The sequence below is a fragment of the Saimiri boliviensis genome, chromosome 2 (genome assembly GCF_048565385.1).
Source record: "Saimiri boliviensis isolate mSaiBol1 chromosome 2, mSaiBol1.pri, whole genome shotgun sequence".
Taxonomy (NCBI): domain Eukaryota; kingdom Metazoa; phylum Chordata; class Mammalia; order Primates; family Cebidae; genus Saimiri; species Saimiri boliviensis.
Window position 1 is genome coordinate 74,235,808 of NC_133450.1, and position 18,143 is coordinate 74,253,950.

General features: G+C 59.5%; 1 protein-coding gene across 2 annotated transcripts in view; it reads right to left on the reverse strand.

Moving 5' to 3' along the window:
* Positions 1 to 551: 551 nt before the first annotated feature.
* The window catches only part of CCDC85C (coiled-coil domain containing 85C), an 85,527-nt gene continuing 67,935 nt past the window's right edge, over positions 552 to 18,143 (reverse strand). The window contains exons 3-7 of one of the 2 annotated variants that reach the window (XM_010339639.3): positions 13,042 to 13,080; positions 7,082 to 7,189; positions 2,275 to 2,370; positions 1,441 to 1,539; positions 552 to 641 (exon numbers count right to left, since the gene is read on the reverse strand). In XM_010339639.3, the coding sequence (XP_010337941.2) occupies positions 552 to 641; positions 1,441 to 1,539; positions 2,275 to 2,370; positions 7,082 to 7,189; positions 13,042 to 13,080 (432 nt within the window). The remainder of the gene's footprint in view (positions 642 to 1,440; positions 1,540 to 2,274; positions 2,371 to 7,081; positions 7,190 to 13,041; positions 13,081 to 18,143) is intronic. The other variant, XM_039469153.2, reaches the window with a different exon arrangement.

The window sequence follows — 18,143 nt, forward strand, 5'->3', positions numbered from 1 at the left end:
TGAGGGTCACAGAAAGGGCCCAGGGCAGCCTCCAGCCAGCCACGGACACAGTGAGCACCCTTGTCCACGGTGCCGGGGACTCAGTGCTGGGTGGGCCTGGGGCCAGGCCACGGCAGGTGGGCGAGAAGTGCTGCCACCTGCAGCAAGACCCAGGTAGTGGTGGTCTCCGTCCAGTGGGGGTGGCAGCCAGGAGAAGAGGGTTTGATGAGTGGCCCCTCCATCCCAGGCGGGACACAGGAGCCTGGACGGCCCCTGAGCTGGATCTCAGAGGCAGCCTGCGGCCTCTTGCTCATGGAGCCCAGGGCCCGGGGCCCGGAGGGAGCGAGGCATCCAGGCCGATCTGCTGTAGCTCCGGTCGCAGCGTCTCGTCTTCCCAGGTTGCTGGTGTGTGAGGTGGAGATGGCAGCCTGGGCCAGGGTGGGCAGCGTCCTATGTACAATTCACCACAGAGAAAGAAGACGGGCTCGGCCGGAGGTCCTGCAGTAGCTGGGGCCAGAGACTCCCCCTGGGGACCCCCAGTGGGGCCAGTCCACGTCCACACAAGAGTGGCCCTACAAAGGCCCCTTGAACTGGTTCCCAGACAGGTGCTGCCGTATGGAGGGCTTGGAGCTGGCCGCGTCTCCCAGCTTTCTCCAGACGACCTGTGGAGGGGAGCAGGATGTGAGGGGCTCGCCCACGTCCACGCCCCAGCTGTGCACACCTGCCGCCTCATCACTGCAGAACTGCCACGTCCTCAGAGCCATGGGGCCAGGAGGGACACGGAGGCCACTGCAGACCCAGAGACACCCACGCCAGGTTTTTGCACGCCACCCTCACTATCAGGCCTTGCAACTGTCCAGCGGGTCCACGGGCCCCACCAGGTGATGCGGGGAGGGCTGCACAGGTCAGAGCTCCCGTCCCACCCCCATAAGCCCTGGGCTCAGACCCCATGAAACCCCTTCCCCGACGGCCCCTTCCCCGACGGCTCCTGCCAGCACCCAAGGAGACCACCGATGGTGCCCAGCTGGGTGGGGCACTGGGCTCTCCTGGGTAGCCCCAGCCTGGCAGGCCGGAGGGTTCCACCTGGACCTCCTGCTCTGAGCACCACCTGCCCAGCTGGCAGCCACAGGCAGCACCGGCAAGCTGGGAGGCCCAGGGGCCAGACACCCAGGAACATCCGGGGCAAACAAGACCAGTCCCAGGGAGTAGGGGGCTCCGGCTCTAACCCAAACCCCGGGCATGGTGCTCCTGGGGAGGGCAGATCTGCAGACTAGGGGCCCTCTGGGAGGGGCGGGGGCAGCGAGGTGACGACTGGCTGGGGCTCGCAGTGCCTCCAAAGCCATCCCGCTGTGGCCGAGCATTCGAGAAGCAGAGTCCCACTCAGGGAAGGGTGTGGCCATGCTGGGTGGCCCTGGGCGCCCTCCCAGTGCCAGGCCTCGCCCCCCCCCCCGGAAGCCTCACGTTGCACATCTCGCGAACGATGGCCTTCTCTTTCTCACTCAGGTCCTCCTCGCAGCTGTCCTGGAGCTGCCGGTCCAGGTTCTCATGCACCTCCAGGACCTGAAGGAAATAGGCCTCAGGGTCAGAGGCCGCCGGCAGACTTTGGGCAAGCCGCCTGGTCCCTGAGCCTCAGCCTCCCCGCTGCAAACCAAAGCTAAGGACCCTGAGCTGCGGGGACCCTGGAGACAAGCATGGAAAACACTGAGGGGCAGGTCACCTCCTCAGCCTGCTGACGTGTGGATGCCCAAGGGAAGCAGCTCGTGGCTGGGCCACCTGCGGGGAGGGAGACAGGCAGGGCAGGGACAACCCTCAGACAGGTGGACTCACTCCAACCCAGGGCCCGCTGGAGACAACGTGAGGGGGTGGGAGTATGTGTGCGCATGTCTGTGCACACATGAGATGTCTTGGGGCCCGAGAATGGGGACTGTGCTCAGGTGTACACAGCCTGGAGAAACCGGAGCCCATCGGACCCGCTCACCGGGGCCTGGGAGACCTGAGCTTGGTTCCAGCCCCACTCCTGCCCCTAACTCTGGCTTAGTGGGGCGCCTGCCCTCCCAACCCCAGGCCTCAGTCTTGCTAGCTGCAGTGGCTCAGGGGTGGCAGACAGGTAACACTTATGACTGCCACCTCAGTTCTGCCCTCACAGTGCTCCAGGCAGCCATGGTCACCCAGCCACCCATACACAGATGAAAGCCCCCACCCCTGCCACATGGATGCCCCCAGGTACAAAGGTCCCACAGTCCCATGGCACACCCAGAATCCGGGGCTCCTGAGTGAGCGGGTCGTCGCCCTCACCTTCATGGCGTGCACGACAGCCTCCGGCTTCTGTCCTGCAGGGCTGTAGCTGGCAGAGGAGGGTGAGGGCAGCTCAGGTACAGGGCAGGCTGGGCCCTGGGGGAGGGAATCACAACTCAGCTCACCCTGGCCGGCTCCCACGTGGTGACCACAGGCATGACCAGTGGCTCAAGAAGGCACTGATTCTCAGGGGCCAGGGCCCAGGCGGAAGGAAAAGGGGACGGAGTGAGGCAGAGGAGGCGGGTGTGAGCACAGAGCCCCAAGGAGCCCACAGCCCCACCTGCCAGTCCTGCCACCAGGTCTTTGCAGATCAAATGGTCCGACAGTACAGAGGCAAAAGGGGTGGTCTGGGGTCCACCCACACCTCTTGGGCTCCCCTACAGCCTCCCACAGATAAGACCAAGTTCAGCCCAGGGAGGGCAAGTAACCCTAATCGCAGCAAGACCAGGAAGGTTTGGACTCAACCATGGCACCTGAATCCAAAGTCCCTTCCCCTTCCCACCCTGGTGCCGCTGTGGGCAAGGCCAGCTCCACTCTGAGCACCCCAGGGCCCTGTCTCCTGCTGCTACCTCCCAGCCCTGTGGGATGAATTGGCTGCCAGGTGCCCGGCTCCCACATTAGGCCTTGGGGAGGGGACCCAGCCTCTGTCAGACAATGTCTGTCTACCCAGGAGCAGGCGATCCCACCCTCAGCTTCCTGCCTGCAAGGGTCCATGTGGCTGGGAAGCCAAGCGCAGGGCTTCTGCTTCCGGCTGCAGTGGGGACCACGGGGGGCCAACAGGAACTAGGAGGTTGCCAGATGCTGGGACAGGCTTACGGGGAACTTACAAGTGCCCAAAGCCAGATAGAAAACCCCCAGCGGTGCCCTGTGGGCAGGAAGGGAACAGGAAGCGGGCTTTGCATTAGTCTTCAGGGCTCCCCACTCTGGCAATCCTTGGGCCAACCCTGGCAGCTGAGTCTGCTACCCTCTCTGTAAATGGGGCCTGGATGACACCTCCCAACAGCCTCGAAGGCTCAGGGAGCTGGGCTGGAATCCCGCCTGCCCAGGCCTGGATCAGGGGCCACCTAACACTGCAGGGCTGGGAACCTCCTGCCAGCCTGGCAGCTGACCCCTGGGGCCTTCCCCGCCCACCTTGGCCAGGACCTGCTCCCAGGGCTCTGCAGGCTGACCTGCTCCTGCCTCCAGTCGGACACCAGGCCCCACCCCTGAGGCTCGGGGGCCTGGGAGCTGCCACCTCCGGAGGCCTCCCCAGAGCACTGGAGTCTAGGAAAGCATCACGGAGTTGGGCCCAGCCCATGCTGAGACTCAGTTTCCTTGTCTGGACAACAGAAGGGGTTCTCTGCCCCAGGTTGTGTGCAGACCCCTAACTCCAGCCCAGGCTGTCAGGTCTCTGTGGTGTGGGGACCCAACAGGGATGCCGGGGTTCCCACTGGGGCAGTGCAAGGGGGTGGTGCCCCAACCTGACATAGAAGGTGGCACTCCCCATGCTGGCCAGCAGGGGGCGCCAGTCACACACATACACGGCCCTGAGAAACCCAGGCACCCGCACCTGCCTGCACCTTCCCCTACAGAACACAGTCCATGTGCCAGCCGGCCCCTGGCACCTCTGGCCTTATGACCCCATCTGCATCAGGCCCCTGGGCTGCCTGTCCCGTTACAGCCCCCAGCTCCAGGAGGCTGGGATTTCTGCAGCACAGGCAGGAGGGAAGCCAGGAGTGTGGGGGTGGGGCAGTACAAGCTGCCCCTCTCCTGCCTGCCTCACTGGGCAGTGGTGGGTGCCAGCAAGGGCGTGGGCCTGGGATGGTGAAAGTGACAGCTGAAGTAGACAAAGTCCCAGTGTTACCTCCAGGGCCTTCCCGGGGTGCAGGGGCCCCTTCTGCACTGGAAGTCAGCCCCCTCGGGCCACACACACCTCCCACTGACTAGGTGCCCACTTAGGGTGGCAGTGCCCACCGAGTGCTTGCTACACTGCTCCAGGCGGGCGCCATCTTTCTACACATCCAAACATGCCCTTTTTCTTTTTTTTTTTTTTTTTTTTTTGAGACAGAATCTCACTCTATCACCCAGGCTGAAGTGCAGTGGCACAATCTCAGCTCACTGCAGCCTCGACCTCCCAGTCTCAGGCAATCTTCCCACCTCAGCCTCCAGAGCAGCTGGGACCACAGGTGCACACCACCATGCCCAGCTAATTTTTGTATTTTTTGTAGAAACGGGGTTTCATCAGGCTGGTCTTGAACTCCTGGACTCAAGCAATCCTCCTACCTTGGTTTCCCAAAGTGATGGGATTAGAGGTGTGAGCCACTGTGCCTGGCCTAGGTGCCCACTTTACAGATGAAGAGAGTGAGGCTAAGAGAATGGCTTGCCCAAGACCAAACAGCTTATAAACAATGGGGCTGGGCCTTGAACTCAAGTCTGTGGGACTCCCGAGCTGGTGCCCAAAATGAGGATACCAGCGTGCACCAGAGAGAACTGAAAATATACATCCATAAAATACCTGTCCCCAAATGCTCAGAACACCATTCATGCGAGCCCAACATGAAAACAATTCAAATGTGCAGCAAGGAATGAAGGAAGTGCTCTATCCATACGAGCAAACAGTGTGAACAGAGCGAACAGCCGTGAAATGCAATGAGACCAAGGCAGGGTACCTGTGGCTGGACCCTGAGAACAAGATCCGGAGTGAAAGAAGCCAGACACGAAAGGCCACACGTCATGCGACTCCATTTATATGAAATAACCAGGATAGGCAAATCCGTGGAGACAGAAAGCACCAACCAACCAGTGGCTGGGAGGAAGAGGGATGGGCGTGACTGCCAATGGGTACAGGGGTGATGAAAATGTTCTATTGTGAATGTCCTCCCACCTCCCAGCCTCCACTGGGGGCCAGCCTGGGCACCTGCCCTGACAGCCAGCGGTAGGAGGGTAAGGGTAGCAGTGGGCAGGGAGGGGGTACCCACCCCACAGAGTCACCTGCTTTAGCCAGGGACCCTTTTTGGCATGCCCTCACAATGCCCATGAGCCACAGGGAGCCTTAAAGGAGACCTGCCCGGGTCTGGAAGGGCCCAAGTCCCAGGCAGTGTCTGAACCCAGAGAGGGCCCTCCCCGGCCAATCCCCTCACTCTCCCCGGGGGTCCGAGTGACCGACGTGGGCTCTCCAAGGCCCACAAGGGCCCAGTGCCCTGTGAGCACTGCACGAGGCCCGGCCCCTGGGCCGCTAGCACTGTCCCCTCCAAGGCAGCTGCTTCTGCAGCTTTCGTGGCAGCCCCTCCCACGAGGCACCTTGACCTTCAATAATCACTCTTGGGGGCCTTCCCACCAATCAACCCCGATCCTGCCCCCTGCACCTCAGTTTATAACCCGGCCTCCCAGCCTCATGGAGCAGAGACCCCTGCACGGCCCCATGTTGGGCCCTGACCTCTAGGCACGCACAGGCACTAATACACACTCACCAGAGGGGCTGACCATCTACCCCACCCCTATGGGCCTCAATTCCTCCTCTCCAAAGTGAGGGACAGCCCCTCATGCACAGGGCCATCTAGAGGAAAAAAGGAGGTAAGGGGCATGAAGCCCCTCCCAAGGCTGCCTCCTCCAGGAAGCCTCCCCGAATACTCTGGAACTCTGACGGCATATTATCAGTACTGTGAGGCCCTGAGGCTGGGCCCATGCACAGGGTGTGCTCTCCGAGGCCTGCAGGGCGACAGTGTCTGGCAGGCCCAGTGCACATGACAGCTGTGCTTGCACAGAACTTCCCAACCTGCAGGCCGCACAGAGGGGAGGACTGCGGGTCACAGCACCGAGTCACTGAGAGCTGCTCTAACTCCCAGCCACAAGCTGAATGCATTCGAGGCCCGGGGTATGAAGGCTAAGGAGCCAGCCCCGTGGGGGCATCACTTGGCTTTTCAGAGCTCTTCATTCTGAAGCATTAGCCTCATTCAGCCACAGGACTCCTGGATAAATACTTGGAATATCGGCCATCGGCAGGCTTTGCTGCCTGCACAGGCTCAGCAGCTGCACTCCTGGAGGAAGTGGAAGAGCTGCAGAGAGAGATCGCAGAGCCAGCAGCCAGCACTGAGGTCCAGCCAGCTCTGCAGGGGGGCTGAGGTCAGCCTTGCGGGCGAGGGGTGAAGGGGAGAGAGGAGGAAGGGGTACAGCTGCTATGGGTGCACACGCTGCCCAAGAAGCACCTCCACACGGCTCTGCAGGTGCCGCAAGGACAGCCAGCGCTTTCTGAGCAGTAGCGACTCGCCCGCCAGGGCTCCCCCAGGCGGAAGCCCCACAACAAGGTGAGGCCCTCATGCGGGCAGAGCAAGTGGACCTGGACTCCCACTGCTTCCCTCCCACTGCCATCACATCCATCCACGGGGCGCAGCCCCAAGCTAGGGTCCACTTCCCGGGAGCTGGCTCCATGTCGCCTGTCCCATTCCCTCCCGGGCAGGTCAGCCAGGTTATTGGTTATTTCGTGGCAGAATCCACAAACCTGAGCCCCAAGCTCCAGGGCTGGCTGGGCACCGTCTCCCCGCTGTAGCCAGGGAGTGGCATAGACTAATGAGCTGCTCAGAGGGGCAGTGGCTGGGCACGGGCAGCCTTGCGCATGTGGCCTCTGGACACTGCCCCGAACCTCCTGCAGTCACCCTACTTGGGCCTCCACCTCTTAACTGCCACGCTGAGCAGGACGCAGGGACACAGGGCCTCAGACCGGGGCTGAAGTCAGGCACCCAGATCCTCATGCCCCCAGGCAGGTCACTGGCCCGCCTGAGCCTCAGCCCCTCATCAGGAACACAAGGGCTTCTTTGGAGCACACACTCACATTCTGCAGGGAGTCCTGGTAGGAGGGTGGCAGGGACGCGAGCTGGGACTCCGAGTGGTAGGGCGAGAAGCCTTTCCGCAGCGTGCGGAACTCTCCAGAGCCGGCCTGCTGCAGGGGAGAGAGGAAAAGGGGTTAGAGGGAGGGCCAGGCTGAGTTGGCCAAGGGCCCTGGGCACGGCTCCTTATGCCAGCAGGGTCTGCTCAAAGGCACAGCCTCAGAGGACCCCTCTACCCTCCCCTCCACTCCCCTGATTCTTCCCCCCAGCCAGAATCAATAGATCTTCGCTCTCCCCAGCTCAAATCTCAGCAATTCACTCTCCAATGTGACTTCATAAACATGTGTTGGACAGCTGAATAAACAGAATGAATGAATGAAGGAGAGCCAGTGAGAGCAAGTCAGGATAGCACTCTCCCACCGCTAGGCCCACCCTGGCTCCTCCACTCTGACATCCTGCCCTTGGGTCCCCGCATAGATGGCACTGTTCACAGGCCTGGGCCAGCCACCTGCAGCACCCAGGGCCACATCCACAGGCAAGGCCTCCCACCTCCCATGGCTCGGGACTCTCTAGGGAGGCTCTGCCCAGGCTGCCTCTGCCTTGGACAGGGAGCTCCTGAAGCAGGTCCTGGATGTGGCCTCTGAATCCCTAAAAACTCATGCAAGCTGGGGTTGTAAACTACTGCCCTGCACACAGGAGGGAGGGAGAGAGGGAGGGAGGATTGGCCTCAGCCCTTGGCTCAAGAGCAAAGCAAATACCCCCAACCCCCAGGAGCTGGGGCTGGGAGCTGGGACCAGGAGCCAGGATGAACAGGTCCCATGAAACTTCTCAGTGTGTGAAGGTCAGTCCCGCAGTGACCCTCCCCTGGCCTAGCCCAGCAGAAGGCCTTTCTTTCTGTACCACAAAGGGGTTTTGGGTGTTTCTGGCCCAAACAGCCTTTTCTTTTTCAAAGGAGAGAAAAGGGCTGCGCAGATAAAACCAGCGGAATGTCCCATAAATCAGCAGGCTGTAGAGTTACCCAAACAAAGTTTGGGGGCAGAGGAGGCCCAGGATGGGGCTGGGCTGGGGCGGAGGCAGGGAGGGTGGGACAGGCTGCAGCCATGTCTGGGTCCCAGTTCCACTCACCGGCCCCCGGTCTGGCCATGAAAGACCCCCCGACATATCCTGCTTGCCTCCCTCAAAAGCTGGACCTGGCCCTGCACTTCTCACAAGCCCCAGTCTCACTAAGGCCAGCTCTGTGTTCCCCCAGCCCCATCAGAGCCCTGGCCAGGCCCCCCACCCGGGCTGGGAGGTCTCAAGAGCTTGGCTCAAGGGCCAGCAAACAGCCATGTCCTGCAGGGGGTGGGGCGTGAGGAGGGGAGCGAATGCTCTATTACCAGCTCCCACGGAGGTCTGCAGAGCTAAGGCAGGAGAGCAGGGATCCGGCCAGTCTCTCCCTCATTAAATCGACATCACCCTCCAGACACCTGTCAGCCAGGGTAGTCGGGCACTGGAGGCTGGGGCTGCTTCCTGGGTCCCCGGGAGGACCTGGTTGTGGTCTTAGGTCAGGGAGGGCACAGGGGAGAGGGAAGCAGGAACCAATCTTCCTGCAGGCCCCCGAAGTGTGCTGGGTTTTAGATGCCCCTGGCGAGCATCGAAAAGGGGTCTCAGCACAAAGGGGGCCTTGGGCACAGCCCTGAACCATCAAATGGGACTGCCACACCCCTGACCTCCGCATTAGTCCTGGCTGACCCTGCCTAGGTTAACCAGAGGCACTCAAAGGCCCCAGCTGGGGGTCAGATCAAGGAAAGCCCCACACCCACCCACCAGGTACCAAAAAGAGGAAGAGGTCCAGCACTCACTCGCCATCCCCCAACATGAGTGTCCCGTCCCCACTAGAGCCACCCATGCTTCCCTGGGTCACCTCTCCTGAGGGAAGTACCCTAGCTCCACTTAAGGGCAAAAATTCCTAACCACTTGATTTTCTTGTAAGAGAGTTACAAAATCCTCTCCAATGGAGAATCCATTCTAAGCAGGCACACACTCTGAATGTGTGCATAAACACACACACACACAGTGACTCCTCTGGGCCATGGAGCCAGGAAGGGAACACCTAGGATTGGAACCACTGCCCTGCCCTCCAGCTGGCCCTGTCCTGCCCTGCCCAGCATCCAGATTCTGTTTGGACTCAGGCGTCCCTTCCTCCACATCCTCTCTGGCCCTCAACCAATGGGCTCCTACGTGCTGTTACTGAAAACTGAAAACGTGGGTTTGTGCTGCCATCCCCTCCCCTCCCCCAGACAATTTCCCTGGGAGGAGGCGTGTGTGCGTGGGCATGAGGGAGGGTTTTAATTAGCTGCACGCAATTCGCAATTCCCACCCTTGCCTTCGGTGAGCCTCTATAAACATTTGCATGTCCATAGAACTTTATTAGTAAGCCACAAAGCCAGGCAGGAAAAACGCACAATCTCTCATTAAGGGGCAATGTGACCAATGACGCATCAAATGAGTAACCATTATTGCACTTAAATCCAAATTAAAAATCCTTCTATGAGCCACGTCGCTCCCTTTGCAGAATGAGACTCCCTAGGATTTCACCGAGGAGCAGAAGCAGGAGCTGAAATCACCTGCTGGGCTTGGTCTGCCCACAGAGAAGAGCTCACAGCTAAGGAAGGCGCTGGCCCTTTTGGGCGGGTGGGAGCGGGGAGGGAAGGGTCTGCTGCCGCTCCCCAGAAACACCCGCCTGCCCAGAGTCTCCCTCAGGACCCAGGGAGAAGGGATCTTAATATGAAGAGCTGCCCACTTAGAGCTGGAACAAGATTTCCCAGATCCTAACATGGCAGGGCCCAGCTGTGCAAACACTCAGCATGGCCCCTTCCACCCCGGCCTGGACCAATCCCCGTCACCCACTTCTAGGGCTTCCAGAGGGCAGCACAAGTGTCCTGGACCAGGGAGGAAGAGACCCAGGTCACAGGGACCCCGTTTCCACTGGGGCCCGGGGTTCAGGCCACCCCCAGCCTGTATCTGGGGCCTTCACTGCAACCCTGTCCCACTCGGGGCCCGGTGGGGACTCACTGGGGAAACGCCAGGTGTCCTGCCACCCTCTCCGGGCCTCTGTGATGCCCCCAGCCTCCTCCACAGCAGGCGCACCCAGTCCTTCACCTTCCTGACTCCCCAGGAATTCCTGCCTGCAAAGCTGCAGGACTATGTGGGGTCACCCCTAGGATGCACTGTCAGGGGGGTGCTGAACAGAAGAGGATGACGACAGAGCCCGCCCCTGCCTGCCCACCTGAGGCTGCTCGTTTGGGAGGGAAGCGTGGGGCACTGCGGGTAGGAAGCCCTGTTCAGGGCTCTGCTCTAGGGAGCTGCTCTCACCTGGCTTCCTGCTCCCAAAGAGCCCTCAAATGTGCCTTCTGCTGCATGGGTTATATGTCCAAGAGGCACACACAGAGCAGCTCCTGTGTGCCAGGCGTAGTGCTGTGCCCCCTCAGGGAGGCAGCAGCAAAAGGGGAGTGAGGGCTGGAGGTGGGGGAGGGTGGAGGCAGGCACCAAAGAGGGGGTGCCCTGTGTCCCCACATGGGCAGTCTGCAAGTGACCGCTCAGACCACCAGACTCAGAGCCCCAGGCTGACTGGCACAGAATGCCCTAGGAAGGAGTCTCCTTGGAGGGACCATCTGGCATGGCTCTGGACCAGTCTCTTAGTGCTCAGTGCAGGATGGGTGGGCACCTAACAGGGCACTGGGCACCTGCGGGGCTCTTCCTTCCTCAGCGCCCTCCAGGATGCCTGACTGGTGAGCATGGGCCCTTGGCACCATGTGGCACAGCACAGCTCGGCTCAACTGGACAGCCAGGTGCAGCCAGGGCCAGAACCACCACGAACAGCAAGGCAGTCACATCCCTACCCCCCTCCCAAATGTAGGTCACGCCAGGGCTCAGGAAGAGGAGCCCAGCACAGGCCTTCCTCAGCCCCGACTCTCCTGGGTCAGGTGCCCTCCTGCTTCTGGTCCAAGAGGGCTCCAGGGGGTCTGTCACAGAGGCTGGTTTTACCGCAGCTGAAGAGCTGGAAGGTGCCGTTGGCAGGGAGGAGCCTCCGTCCACCCTCAGAGCGATGGGAACCCGGGCAGGAAAAAGCCACGTGCACCCAGGCCCTGTGCAGCTCCTGCAGGCACTAACAGCGCCTCTGCCCTGAATGTGTGCTGAGGTGGTCTCCAGAGCCCCGTGATCACCCTGCAGTCCCCAGGCTGGGACTGGGGCCAGGCTGGAGGACAGGGAGCTGGAGAGAGCACAGTTCGCATTTCCCGCCAATCCCACTCCCACAGATGAACCATCATCCCAGGGGCTACAGAGGCGAGAGGTAAGACCCAAGGGCAAGGCCAGGGCTCAGTGACCAACCCGTCCCCAAGAGCTGGCAACCTCCCTCCATGAAGAGGAAGCACTGTGGGAGCTCCCAAGGTCGGTCGATGACACGTAATCCATGGTCTGGGTGCTGAGTAATAAACCCAGGGCCTAAGCACCCTGTCAGGCTGCAACTGCCAGCCAGGAAGTGCTGGAAGATGGCACACTCTGAGCTGGCTGGGCTGGGGGACCCATCTGGAAGCAGAGGCTCCCATGCATGACTTGGAGAGATCATTCTCCCACCAGGGACCCCAGCAGTTCCAGGGGCAGCTGGGACCACAGCCTGGCCTGGGCTCCACCGTCCTGCTCCAGACTAAAGCCCATTGAGATCTCAGCTGTCATTCATCCTCGAAGGGAGAACGCGGGGAAAGCAAAAGGTGCCATGGGGGCGGGCACGATAGGGCAGGGGACAGGGCGGGCAGGATAGGGCAGGGGACAGGACTATGCAGCGCAGCGGCCTCCACAGAAAACAGGCCTCAACCTGACCCCACGGGGATCTGCACCAGAGTTGTTCCCATGAGGGCAGGCAGGAGGTTCATGTCCACATGCCAGTCAGTTGTGCCTGCGGGCGGCTGCAGAAAGGGGCGGAACTTGGCACTGTGGAATGCTGTAGGTTTACCATCCATGTGGCTGGACAGGTGTGGTTCACCTCCCAACCCAAGCCCAGGGCTGGCACACAGTTGGTCGCTGGTTCTCAAATGGAGGTTACTCTGCCCCCAGAGGACAGCTCACAGTGTCTACAGACACTTTTGGTGTCAGCTTGGGCATGGGGTGGAAGAGACCTGCAGCACAGGTATTCTGGGGTGGGCAGTCTCAGGACTGGGAGAAGGGGACAGAGATGAGACCGTGTGGGTGTCCTGAGAGCTGGCAGAAGAGTGGCTGGTGCCTGAAGGGCCTGGCTTCCCGGGGCTCAGAGCTGGGCACAGGTGCGGGCTGAGTTCACCCAGTGGCTCCCCTGCCCCAGGCCCTGTCCAGCAGGGATCTGGCTTAGTCCAGGGAGCCTGGCATGGTGACTCTTGCTGGCCCTTGGGAATGTGCAACCCATGCAGAACCCTCAGCCCAGCACCCACCCGGCTCAGCAGCCCCGGAGACCTTCTCAAGGACGTGGGCAGCTTCCCGCTGGGAGCCACAGCTGAGTGGGCATGTGGGCCCTGGCCTCATCTCCACCACTAACTCATGTAGCCTTGGCAAGCCTCTCCGCCCTCCACGGACTGCAGGGGCCTTACTTCAAAGTGGGGAAGAGCACCAGCCCTGCTACCCTCTGGAGGTGGGAGGGCCCTGGGCACCTGGCGAGGTGCGTGAGAGGGGCCTGCACGATGGGGAGCCCTGGGGAGGTGGTCGCTCATGACTCTCTTGCTATTATTTTGCAAAGCTGGAAGTTTTGCCAGTAATGCCAGCTCAGAGAGAGGGCAGATCCCAAGAAGACTCCGAAGGTAGAGTCAGCACAGCCTGGGAAGGAAGTACTCCCAGGAAAGAATGGGGGGGTGCTGGGGAGTAGGGGACAGAGCACACAGCAGCACACAGCACTCAAAGCAGCCTCCAGGCCCCCACAAACACCACTGCAAACACCCCTCCCTCCAGACAGCTCTACCTGAAGCCAGCTTCTCGGGCGGCCATAGGGGCGGGGCAGCTGGAAGGAAGGAGAACAGTGTCAGGTGGCAAATGCCAACCATGCCCATCACTCTGTCCAGTGCCCTCCCTGGACAGCTATCAGCCCAAAGCCAGAAGGACCCCAGCAGAGCCGGAGTGGTTTCCCACACCGAAGGCCAGGGTTGGGACTCACCAAGGCGACTCCCAGGAGCTCCGTGTCTTCAGAAAGTCCAGATTCGCCAAGGACTCACTGAGCAGCAGCCATGCCCCTGGCACTGCGTCCTTAGGAGCACCCCAACGCCCACACCAGGTGGAGCCACCCTATGTACCCCGCTACCCTCCCAGGGAAAAGCAACCCCGTGAGAGGCCCTGGGATGGGATGCTCCGGCCTGGAAGCACCCCAAGACCCCCGCAGCTCAGAGAGGCCAGGGTGAGGATGCACGCCCTACCTGGCCCCTGCTGTAGCCTCTGCAAGGTTGCTCACAAGAGCTACATAGTCACACCAACTGGACTGACTTTCTTTTTTCCTTTGTTGTTTTGTTTGGTTGGTTGGGTTTTTTTTTTTTTTTTTTTTTTTTTTTTGGAGATGGAGTGTGGCTCTTGTCGCCCAGGCTGGAGTACAGTGGCACGATCTTGGCTCACCACAAGCTCTGCCTCCCAGGTTCAAGCAATTCTCGTGCCTCAGTCTCCCAAGTAGCTGCGATTACAGGCGCCTGCCACCACACCTGGCTGATTTTGTATTTTTAGTAGAGATGAGGTTTCTCCATGTAGGTCAGGCTGGACTCAAACTCCCAACCTCAGGTGATCTGCTCGCCTTGGCCTCCCAAAGTGCTGGGATTACAGTTGTGAGCCATTGTGCCCGGCCTTTTTTTTTTCTTTTAATTTTGAGAGAAATCATTTGTGGGGGCGGGGGACAACACACACTGGGGCGTGTTGGGGGCATGGGAAGGGAGGGCATCAGGAAGAAGAGCTCATGCATGCTGGGCTTAATACCTGCATGAGAGGCTGATCGGTGCAGCAAAACCATGGCACGCGTTTACTTACGAAACAAACCTGCATGTCGTGCACACATACCACGAACTCAAAATACAAGTTGATGGGCGAAAAAAAGGAAAATAAAAAAGAACAAAGGGGCTGCTGCTTCAGTTTAGAGTCCAGAGACATCTTCCCAGTCTGTGCTCAGATCAGGCAGTGGAGATGAAAGGTGTGCCAGGTGTGGCCGATGTCACTTACCCACGGCTGGCACTGCTACTCCTAGTCCCATGTAACTTCACACCCTAAATCCCATTTTTCAAACTTGGGTGTATGCACCACTCAGGGCCATGTGGCCTGTGACTGACGAGGTAACACGCAGACCAGGTCTTGGCTGCCCTCCTGTCCGGGTCCCTCTGCAGACCCATTACTTGTCCTAGTGAGGTGAGTGAGGGACAGACCTGTGCGAGGCTTTGGGGGGGTTCAGTTTTGGTTTTTTGGTATTTTTTGAGATGGAGTCTCACTCTGTCTCCCAGGCTGGTGTGCAGTGGTGCGATCCCAGCTCACTACAACCCCCGCCTCCTGGGTTATAGCCATTCTCATGCCTCAGCCTCCCAAGTAGCTGGGATTACAGGTGCCAGCCACCACGCCCACCTAATTTGTTTTTATTTTTTAGTAGAGACAAGGTTTTACCATGTTGGCCAGGCTGGTCTGGAACTCCAGACCTCAGGTGATCCACCCACGAATACAAATTCAGCAGCCCTGCGGTCCTCCCACAGTGCTAAGATTACAGGCCGGAACCACTGTGCCCGGCCGAGGGGTACAGATTTGCAAAACCCCAATCTCACCTTGGCTGAGTAAGCCAGAGCAGCTCCTCAACTTTCCAGGCCTCTGTCTGTTTCCACATAAGCTGGGGTCAGGCGGAGGGGGACCGGAGGCTATGGCTGGCCCACAGGGGACAGGCAAGATCACGGAGGCTAAGCCACCACCCTTACCGCTGGCCACTCCGACTCCCAGTACTTTCCACAGTTTGCCTTTCCATCCTCTGAACAATGTATGTGGCAGACACCATTAGTGTCCCCATTTTGCAGAGGGGAAAACTGAGGTGCAGAGAAGTTAAGTGACCTGTCCAGTGCCACTCAGCTGCACCAGTGAGACTTGAACCAGGCCCTCTGGCACTAGAGTCCTGTGCGTGGCCTGTCAGCCCTGGAGATTCTCCCCCAACGTCTGGCTCACGGTAGATGCTCCTTACGCTGCTGGCGCTAGGCACAGAGGTGGAATTTCCCGTCTTCATTCTGCCCATGTTGTGAGACTGACCATCTGTTCATCGGCTGGAAGGTTGGAAAGAGGGGGTTTCCTCCCTGGGCGAGGGAGAGGCTGGACTGACTCTGAGGTTCAACTAAGGAAGCACTTAAAATCCTCCAGAGACCCAGAGACTGCACTGCCCATGACAAAGGTGACAGGGGCAAGGCGGCCAACCCCAGATGGCAAACACGCAGAGCAGGGAAGGGCTTGGAACATGCTACCAAGGCATGGAAACACTGACCAACAGAGATGCCCATGTGGGCCACCGTGAGCTAGCATTTCCAGAGGAACCCAGGCTCAGGACAGCCCGTCCTCCTCGGGACACAGGAAACAGAACTGAAACATTAGCCATGGGTTGAGACGGTGGCAGATCAATCCTCTTTCCCCCAGCCTCAGTGGGCTCAGAACTCAAAGAACAAAGAGCACTCGTTCCCTCGGGGATGGGCCAGGCCCAAGCGGCAGCAGAGGGCACATGGTCAGCCAGACCTTGAAAGCTCCAAGGCCCTTGGGACCACCTGGGGTGCTTCCCAGGGGCCACATCACACTGTGCTGGCATCACCATCACCCGGTCTCCCAGGTAAGGACACTGAGGCGTTGGGAGATAGAGGATTTCACCTGAAGCCACATAGCAGGTGAGCGCTGGAGCAGGGGTATTGCTTTACAGAAGAGCCTGTCTACAAGCAGAGGAGAGAGGCCTCAGAAGGAGCCAGCCCTGCCGATGCCTTGATCTCAGACTTCCAGCCTCCAGGACAGTGAGGAAAGCAATTTCTGTGGTTTACGGCCCCCAGTCTGTGCAACTCTGTTATGGCAGCCCCAGCAGACGAATACAAAATCCACATCAGGAAATCCACCTCCATCCAGACCTCAGTTTCCCCATCTGTGCCTGCTGTGAATTCTGGGTCACTTTCAGCAGCCCTGTAGTACATGGAAGACCAAGGGAGAGGTGGGCACAGGGGTGAAGAGGAGGAGGGTGGGCGGGGGCCTTTTATTCACCAGCCGGGACCCAGTCTTGCGCCCCAAGCCAGCCCTCTGGCCTAGGGAAAGAGAACATTAGGAGCGCGCCTTGCTCTTTTGTAAAGCTGCCTTTTTGGCGCACAATGGAGGCTGCATTTATCAGCCCAGCAGGGGAGTTAACAAGAAGCCCCAGCGTCAATTATAGCCGCCCCCAGCCCAGCCTGGCTGGGCACAGAGAATCCACAGGAAAAATAATAACGCACACGGAGTCTTGAGATGAATCATCACGGAGAAAGCAGCTGTGTTGATGAAATTTTAAAGCCAACATGAGAAAGAAAATACGAACAGCAATACAGTAATTGAGTCTGTGAACATGCTGGCACATTTTTAATTAAAGCTATTTTGGAGTTAAACAGAGGCCACGGGCGGAGGGGTGGGACCATGGGGAGTGGGAATCCGGGGAGGCTCCCCACCCTTCCACCCAAACCCCAAAGCCACGTCACCTTATGATATTCCAGAGAAGAGCATTCTTCTCTCCTGCTTTTCAGCGACAGGAAGAGTCCCTGCTTTGCGCAGAGGTGGGGGTTTCTGTACAACTTGATTTCCCTAACAAGATTTAAATGTCAGAATCACAGAATCTCACAAGCCAGAGTCCATGAGGCTTAGGACAGCATCTCATTCAAGGCTGCAATCTCTCTCTTCAAGATTCCCAAACATGGTCACCCAGCCATCTCTTGATTATCTCCAAAAATGGCACCCTCACTACCTGCTGAAGCCCTCCCTTGGTTAAGCGGGCCTTCCTCATTCCGAATAAGAACAGCCTCCCCTCTAAGCCTTGGAGACTGGACAGGGGTCAGCGACAGGCTCCCCAAGGCACATCCACCCAGTTCCACCATGCTGAGCACTGGAGACACAGATGTGACACTCAGATCCTGCAGCCCTGTCCTGGAGAAGATGACAGTCCAACAGGGGTGGGGGCCAGGGTCCACGAGGGTGGGTCTGGACACCCTGTCAGCAAAGGTGCACAGCCTGGGGACAGAGAGAGCTCACAGCAAGCCTGTGGGTGGTCAGGGAGGGCTGCAGACAGGAGGCCAGGAGGACGGAGACTAAGTCAACCCCATCTTCCCGGCGCCTCCCTGAACATGGGGCCGCCAGTCTCCTCATGGGCAGTGCCCTGCCACGAGCTCTCTTCACCTCCCCTATTCTTCAGGGGCCTCTCTGTGCATGTGGGTCCTGCGGGCTGGGCAAAGTGGTCAGGCAGGAACAAGGGTGAGACTGGCAGCTCCCTGAGGGCAGGCCTCTCCCTGGCCAGCCCTGCATCCCCAGGGCCACATATCTAGTAGGTTGTCAGTTACGCACTGAATGAATGAGTGCCCACTTCTCAGATGGCAAACAGAGGCCTGGGAGAGAAAGTGGCTTAAGGATCCACATAAAGCTGGTGTCACTGAAGCTACCTCAGGAATCCCAATGCAAAGGTGGGCTTGAGACCCACACTGCTGCCGAGAGCCACGGCCCCACTGCTGCCGAGAGCCAGGGCCCCACTGCTGCCGAGAGCCAGGGCCCCGCCTTCACCCGGTCTTTCCGTCTCTCTCTCCTGCTTGGCTCAGAACAGCACTGCCCTCCTCCACGGCCAGCAGGAGCCCTGCCCAAGATCCCGGTTCCTCTGGTTCTTCTTTTTTTTTTTGAGGTGGAGTCTTGCTCTGTCACCCAGGCTGGAATGCAGTGGTACAATCTCAGCTCGCTGCAACCTCCACCTCCTGGGTTCAAGCGATTCTCCTGCCTCAGCCTCCCAAGTAGCTGGGATTAAAGGCACGTGCCACCATCCCAGGCTAATTTTTGTGTTTTAGTAGAGACAGGCTTCATTGTGCGGCC